Genomic DNA, 8,529 nt, shown 5'->3' on the forward strand with positions numbered 1-8,529 from the left:
AGAATTACATACACTTGCTGTTAAAATCTATTTTTCACTGAAATGGAGCAAGTTTATGTATTTTGTATTATATTTACCAGAGGTTGACTGATGTCCTCTCTTTTGTTTTCTTCTGTCCTTTATTTATTATTTATCTGGTGTAGTTCTCTGTGTGAACACCAGAGGGCACTGCAGGTGTAGCTTAGCACCGAGCTCATGTACAAACTTCAGCTTTTTACCAAATGTTTTTTAATGTATTTTAAATTGTTGATCTGTTTTCTGCTCAGATAATGTTTGAATAAAGTTTTTAATAAAAAAGAAAAGCAAAAAGTCTCTGAGATGCTTCATGTGGCGCTTCGCAGAGCTGACTTAACGCGATGCATGCTGGTTAGAAATTTTCACCTGCGCTGCAAAATGTCACCATGTCACATGACATTAGAACTTGGTGGGAGCAAAGCGGCTGCAGTTACTTTTCTCCAGCTGCACAAAGTGTCACTGTTGATGAATAATGAATTCTAAAGTCGTGTGTTGCCACTTTTAATTTAAATGTACTGCTATATACACAAAAGTGTAATAACATGTGGTTTCAAACACTTTTTCCCAGCAGTGTTCGCTTTACACAGCAGCAAGAAAATAAAATAAAGAAAAATAAAAATAAAAATTACAATATTTCCGGAGCAAAGAGCGACACCGCGGGGCCAAGAGACTACGCTGTGACTGTAAGAACGTTCCCCAACATTACCCAGCATGCAGTGTGCAGCTCTCCACTTCACTGCGGCGTTTGATCGCTTGTCTTGCTTTTGTTTATCTGCTTCTTCCACACGCTGGAGCTGAAGCCTCCCTCCACTGCTCGTCTGATTGGCCAGCGAGCAACGGACTATTAAAATAATAATAATAAAAATCGTGTTAATGTGCAATAAAATAATTGTTGTGTTAATTAATTAATGCGATAAGAACATGTTAACGTGCACAGCCCAAGTAGTGACGAATGAAATGATTGGTCAGAAGCACACAGGTGATCGCTGTCTGGAGTAAAGAAAACTTCAACCAATGACAAAAACTGCTTCTGAAATAAAACCCCTGGCTTCAGTAATGGTACTGTGCTGGGTGGGCGGGGTCAATGTAATCATCATCAGTATGGCTGTAGCCATAGTTCTGTTCTCCATAGTCCACGTCATCTTCAGGGGTGTGGTCCAGGTGGGCGTGGTCCGGCTCGGCCAGAGGATCTGCTTTTTTCAAAACAGCTTTTCTGCCAAACGCTCGGTACAGGTAAACCATCACGACCATCTGGAACACCTGGAGAGAGACGGGAGAGTCAGTGGAGGTCATGATGTCGTCTTTTCTTTTTAGGGGACAGACTCAGACGGAGACAGTTTATTACCTGGATCAACATGAGGCTGACGTCCATGCCGACGATAGTCACGGCATTCTCCTGCAGCCAATCACTGAGCTTCTGTTTGCAGCCCTGCAACAAACACACAAACTTACATCACCTGATGAACAAGAGAGCAGACAAAGTGACACAACATGTTGCATGACACAAACACACTGCAACATAACATTCAAATATAATAACTAACTTACACAACATAAACACATGCATAGCATACTGAAACTTACATATCAACACAACAGATGAAGATATCATTTTAAACATAACGTATATATATAAAATATAAACACAATATGTAAGCATAACATTATAATCTGATAGATTTAGCAATTCTATCTGTAACAAAGTAGCATAATAACAACAAATGATTAAGAAACAAAGCAAATGTAACATAATGTAACACGGAATGTAGCATGACATAGCTTAATGTAGCATAATGTAGTTTAATGTAGCATGATGTAGCATAACATAGCTTAACATAACAAATGTAATATAGCCTAACGTAACATAAAGTAGCATAATAACAAAAATGTAATGTAACATAACAACGGAACATAGCATGATTTAGCATAATATATCTTAATGTAACATGCTGTAGCTTAATGTAGCATAATGTATCTTAATGTAGCATGCTGTAGCTTAATGTAGCATAATGTATCTTAATGTAGCATGCTGTAGCTTAATGTAGCATAATGTATCTTAATGTAGCATGCTGTAGCTTAATGTAGCATAATATATCTTAATGTAGCATGCTGTAGCTTAATGTAGCATAATATATCTTAATGTAGCATGCTGTAGCTTAATGTAGCATAATGTATCTTAATGTAGCATGCTGTAGCTTAATGTAGCATAATGTATCTTAATGTAGCATAATGTATCTTAATGTAGCATGATGTAGCTTAATGTAGCATGCTGTAGCTTAATATAGCATGCTGTAGCATGATGTAGCATGATGTAGCTTAATGTAGCATGATGTAGCTTAATGTAGCATGATGTAGCATAATGTAGCATACTGTATCTTAATGTAGCATGCTGTAGCTTAATGTAGCATGCTGTAGCTTAATGTAGCATGCTGTATCTTAATGTAGCATGCTGTAGCTTAATGTAGCATGCTGTATCTTAATGTAGCATGACGTAGCTTAATATAGCATGCTGTAGCTTAATATAGCATGCTGTAGCATGCTGTAGTATGCTGTAGCATGATGTAGCATGATGTAGCATGATGTAGCTTAATGTAGCATGATGTAGCTTAATGTAGCATGATGTAGCTTAATGTAGCATGCTGTAGCATAATGTATCTTAATGTAGCATGATGTAGCTTAATGTAGCATGCTGTAGCTTAATATAGCATGCTGTAGCATGCTGTAGCATGCTGTAGCATGATGTACCTTAATGTAGCATGCTGTAGCATGATGTAGCTTATTGTAGCATGCTGTAGCTTAATATAGCATGCTGTAGCATGATGTACCTTAATGTAGCATGCTGTAGCATGATGTAGCTTATTGTAGCATGCTGTAGCTTAATGAAATATGAACATGAAACAACATAAAATAACATAATAATGTGATGCTTTTCATTCTTTAGCTAAATGCTCTTTGTATTAATGACATGATGCAGCCTGTCAGTACAGATATGCAGTAATCTGACTGTATACTGTGTGTGAGTACTGCAGTACCTGATGGTACGAGGTGTTTCCTCGTCCAAACAGCGGAGCGCTGAAGTTCAGCAGCTCGGAGCACCAGGACGAGTCCAGGCTGGGACGATACGAGCTGAAGCAGGAACAGGGAAGAACGTCTGGGTTGGTCAGGTTCAGCGTCTGAATATAAGAGTTCTTCAGCCAATCGTCAGCACCCGTCCTGCCACAGCACTTCCCCTGTCCACAGCAAATCACAATCATCATCAATAAATCAACCAGTAATTATAGCCACACTGATTAAATAGACTCACATAGTGCTGCACGTTGTCCATCAGTCTGTCCTGACCGCGTCCTCCATACTGAAGGATGATCCTGTCCACTGAGGCGTCCAGACTCCGTTCAATCTGACCACAGCAGGAAGAACTCAAGTGCTCAATGTGACATGACACCAAATACTTCACATAATCCAGTTAACTAGGTTAGCATGGTTACTCCAGTTAGCCATTTTAGCATTAGCATGGTTAGCCAGGTTAGTTTGGTTAGTTAAGCTCATTTAAGCTGCGTTTTCACACTTCCAGTATCCAGTGATCAATCTCTAGATGTGTTGACCCATCAGTGGGCTGCATTGTTTCTATCTCCACCTTTGAGTCCCGGGTCAGTGCGCTGTGTACCTCTACAAAGAGGTAATGGAAAAAACGGAACGTAATGGAAAGGTTCTACTGGTTCCATCCTCAACTTCTTCAGATAGAAATAAGAATAAGAAAAGAATAAAAAGAACCGTTCTCATGTGTGAGGGACTGAAGTGAACTGGACTTCTTGGTGGAAACACACCTGTAGTTTCCTGCTGCACCTGAAGTAGATCTGATCTCACGTCGACACGTTAAAATAAGATGAACTTCCTGTTCAGGCTGTCAGAGGAAACTATTAGTACACGGACACATGTCTGATCGCCAAAATAAAAGCCGGCTCACCGTGTGTTTACTTATGAGCAGCAGCAGCGTGACGAACAGCTGACCCAAGATCAGGACGATGAGGAAGCCCAGGTACTGAGGAGGGAGAGCAGAGTTAATGCTACCTTTATGTCAGGAGGGATGGAAGGATTTCTGTTTTACGTCACGTGCAAAACACTCTTCATGGTTAACATAACGTGAGCGGACGCCGGCGTGAGGCGTCCATCTCTGGCTTTCAGGTACAGATAAACAATATCAGGAAGTCATGAACTGGTGATAACATCCTCCTTCCTGTCACTGGTCCCAGAGGTTCCAGACTCACCATCAGCAGCAGGAATCTGTTCTCTCTACCAGCTCCGACACATCCAACGACACTGACCACCACCACCACTCCACCAATCAGCAGCAGCCCCGCCCCCACGGTACGCAGCTCATCTGTACACACACAGAGAAACACTTTACACATACAGAGACATCTTTAGGATTTGACTTGTTTTATTTTGAAAGGGTTCTTCCTGCTGTGTGCTGTGCAGCTTTGTTTCCTGTCTTGTGTTCCTGCACCTGTGTTTCACCTGTGTCTCGTTGGCTCCACCCCCTCCAGCCCTGTTCCTCGTGTACTTTCACTACATGAAGCTGAGAGTACTTGTGTACTTTTACTGCTGATACTTTCACTACATGAGTGTTTTCTGAAAACAGTAACAGGAAATCAAATGTTGTCAAAAGTTTTGTTTCCTCTGAGGAAGCTAGGCTAACAGTTTCCCCCTGCTTCCAGTCTTTGTGCTAAACTAGGCTAACAGTTTCCCCCTGCTTCCAGTCTTTGTGCTAAGCTAGGCTAACAGTTTCCCCCTGCTTCCAGTCTTTGTGCTAAGCTAGGCTAACAGTTTCCCCCTGCTTCCAGTCTTTGTGCTAAGCTAGGCTAACAGTTTCCCCCTGCTTCCAGTCTTTGTGCTAAGCTAGGCTAAACAGGCACTGAACGCTGCACTGTGGGCTCCCGTGCAGCAGAGTTACCGGAGGAGATGGCGGTCAGGAAGCTTCCTCTGTCAAAAAGGATCCAGACTCCACAGCCGGCCACGCTCAGACCCAGAGCCTGCAGACAGAGGTCAAAGGTCAGCGGCTGTCTCACAGTGCAGAGGTCAAAGGTCAGCGGCTGTCTTGTTCCATTGTTCGTACTGATTCTTAGGGGATCGGGTCTAAATCGGTTTGGAGTGTTTGTTTCAGAGATTCTGCAGGATGAACGTTTCGGAGGAAAATCAGTTTATTTCGATGAAATGACTGCGTGAGAGTAATCAGGTGAACCCGCTCTCGCGCTGTGAGTCAGCTTGTGACCGAGTGGTAATGTAGCTGGCAGAGTTTCACAACATGAACGTGTGAAACCTGAAGCAGCCTTGCTCTGTTTGGAAGCGATAGTTTTCCAGTTGCTCGTCTCGTCTGACTGTACCAGCAGAGCAACTACATAATGCGCAGCAGAGTGACGTTAGAAACTTTTTCTCTGGACCTGTCAGAGAACACAGATCTGTGGGAGAGATTCTGAATGTTTTGAACATGAAACTCAGGAGCTATTAAAGTCCAGGAGTTGAATTAAAGTTTAATAATTTAAAAAGGAGCCACATGCTTAACATCTCACTTCAAACTGGCATCTCCCAACCTCTCTTTACCTCTTAACGCTCCAGCGGGCCGTCAGGTCCTGGCGGCAGCTTTCGGTCTGTGCACACAGCTGATATGTTAACTTCATACTCGTATGTTCCACCGTCTGAAAGCTAAAATCCTCGTGATTCGACCGATGCAAACCATTTCAAGATTCAGTCAGCACAGCGGGTCCAATCGGCGCCTCTGTCAGACCAGCCAGTACAGAAAAAGTGACGCGACTCTGAAGCCTCACAGTAACTTAATCCACCCATCGATTATATTCCAACAGAAACGCTGTCAAAGGTCCAGACGATCCAATCCAGTAAAAACATTTAGTCCAAAACACATTATTCCATCAGTAAATCCTCAGGGCTGCCGCACCGCTTCAGACGCAGCTCGTACGTCATTATAACCGGAATAACTCAGATTTGGATGTAAACAATTACGAAAGCTTGTATTCAGATTAGCAGCTGAACTTTGACCTTTCGACTGACGCCATATCCGAACCAATAGGAGCTCACATGTCCCTTTCACAGCCTTCAACAGCCAATGAGAGGAAGGGCCGGCCCCTGTCATTTCATGCGTAGGCTGAGCCAATTGCAACCAACTGTGCCGATGACGGGCACTTCCTGTAGCCAATAAGATTCTGAATATAACGATATCCAGTTTTAAGGAGGAAGTTCATGATCTGCCAACAGAAGCACACGTCTGCGTGGAGCTGCTGAGACAGACCCTCAGAATAACCTGTGGACAAGAGTCATGTTTCACGGTACTGGTATGAAGTTTAAACGTGTTCTAGGTAAGGCTTTCTGCTGCGGCCCACAGTGTTTCCCAGCTGTAGCTGCATTTGTTAGCAAACATTTTCCAGTGGAAATGAAAAATCTATTAGTTTTAGTGTGTTTAAACTTATATTAATCAATTCCAGTAGCTCTTACAGTCATTCTGACTTTCAGGTCAGACTCTGCAGAGTGTCTCTTTCAGAGAAGCCCAAAACCAGGCAGATACTCCAAATGGTTCAAGAACTACATTCAATTTACTCTGGATCTGCCTTGAAGAGGCGTTTTGCATGAATTTGACAGGAATGTTAGGAGGTTAACCATGCAATCATTGAACCAGTACTTAAAAAGTTTAACCTGGACCCATCTGGCCCGAAGAACTCTAGACCCATCTCTAAACTCTCGTTCGTGTTAAACATTCAGCTGACTGCCTTCTTTGAGACCCATGAAATATCTGACACATTTCAGTCTGGTTTCCGCCAAAAACACAGAATCCTCTTTACTTAAAATCTCCAGCGATATTCTGACGGCCGCTGATTCTGTCCTGCTCCTATTAGACTTTTCGATACTATCGATCACAACATCATGCTAAACAGACTCCACCAGCTGTCTGGAACTGTCTTAAAATGCTTTTTTTTTTGGTGCTCTTGCAAACAGGTTCATGTTGGATAAAGCAGTGTTGTCATATGGGACACCCCAAGGGTCCGTCCTGGGACCTGGGATCTTATTTCTTATTTCTTCCTGTTGGACAAATTATCAGACAGTTCAGCGACATCTTACCACCTTCATGCGGATGATATTCAGCTGTACTGATCATTAAAGGACACAGATCTCCATAAATGATCCTAGCAAACTGAGCAACATCAGGCAGCGGCTGAATGAGAACACTCTGCAACTGAACACAGATAAGACAGAGACATTAATTATTGCACCTGATTATTTACCCCTGTGATCAAGCAGCACCTGGGTGACCTGGGCTCGTCTGAGAGGAACTGAGTGTTTGTGGAGGTTTGTGTTTGAAGAACGTACGCTGTGCTTTCTGGAAACACTAACAGGAATTCAAATGGTTTCTTCTGAGGATGCTAGGCTAACGGTTTCCCCTTGCTTCCAGTCTTTGTGCTAAGCTAGGCTAAACAGGCCCTGACCTCTCATGACATCACTCCAACCAACCAATTAAAAAACTGCTTCTTCCAACTAAGGAACATATTCAAACTAAGATCGCTGGTGTCAAAGACAGAAAGCCTCCCGTTTAGATTTCTGTCTTTTTACCTGCATGAGTAATAAAGAACTCACTCGCTGTCCAGAACTCAGCTGTTTACCACATGAAGCAGAAGAGCGCTCATTACTCCAGTCCGATCACCGCTTCACTGGCTGCCACTTCATCTTCATTTTAATATCTTACCTTTAGCGCATCACAAGGTCAAACTCCCTCTTACATCTCCGAGCTGTTACAGCAACCCCCCCCACCCTAAGGTCATTAGGTCAGAGGCTGTTAGCAGTTCCTCGTACGCACCTCCCCACTGCGTTACGCACCTTTAAAAAGCAGCTGAAGACTCAGCTGTTATTCCAGCAGGCGTTTAGCTGAACACTGGGCTCGGTTTTAACGGTGTCTGCATGTGTGAGCGTGTTTCTGGTGTTTAGCTGTGAAAAGTGCATTTAAAGAGGTCACTTCCCCAAACAGAGACACAAAGAGGAGGGAAGGCTGAATGCTGACTCAGCAGATATTAAGAGGCTGATCTACAGGAGGAACTGATCTGAGAGCAGCTCTGAGTTCTGACTGAACGTCTCACCAGGAAGATGGAGTTTAAGAGCGCAGAGCAGACTTCAGCAGCTCGATCTTCACCTCCAGCTTCATCTCTCTCTCCGCTCAGAGCCAGCAGGCAGCAGAACCACGGCAGGTTCTCCAGGCGTGCAGAACCTTTCAGCTCCCGTCTGAATCGCACCTGCAACAACTCCAGAGTCCAGAGTCCAGAGTCCAGAGTCCAGAATCCACTTCCTCATGTCTCTAACATTAAACTGATCCGACTGACGCCATGGAGACACAACAACACACACACAGTAACACACAGTAAATACACACAGTAACACACACACAGTAACACACAGTAACACACACAGTAAAATACACACAGTAACACACACACAGTAACACACAGTAACACACAGTAA

General features: G+C 43.3%; 1 protein-coding gene across 1 annotated transcript; it reads right to left on the reverse strand.

Moving 5' to 3' along the window:
* Nucleotides 1-500: 500 nt before the first annotated feature.
* Nucleotides 501-8,322, reverse strand: LOC119881912 (tetraspanin-19-like). The gene is given in 9 exon segments (XM_038691992.1): nt 501-1,275; nt 1,361-1,444; nt 3,048-3,245; nt 3,320-3,412; nt 3,980-4,054; nt 4,281-4,393; nt 4,967-5,045; nt 8,151-8,182; nt 8,185-8,322. Coding segments are annotated over 9 exon segments (915 nt in total). The 5' UTR covers nt 8,216-8,322; the 3' UTR covers nt 501-1,065.
* Between the last annotated feature and the right edge of the window lie 207 nt (nt 8,323-8,529).

The sequence above is a fragment of the Micropterus salmoides genome, unplaced genomic scaffold (assembly GCF_014851395.1).
Source record: "Micropterus salmoides isolate LMB-PRFRI ecotype aquatic unplaced genomic scaffold, ASM1485139v1 Ms_hic_scaffold_2801, whole genome shotgun sequence".
Classification (NCBI taxonomy): domain Eukaryota; kingdom Metazoa; phylum Chordata; class Actinopteri; order Centrarchiformes; family Centrarchidae; genus Micropterus; species Micropterus salmoides.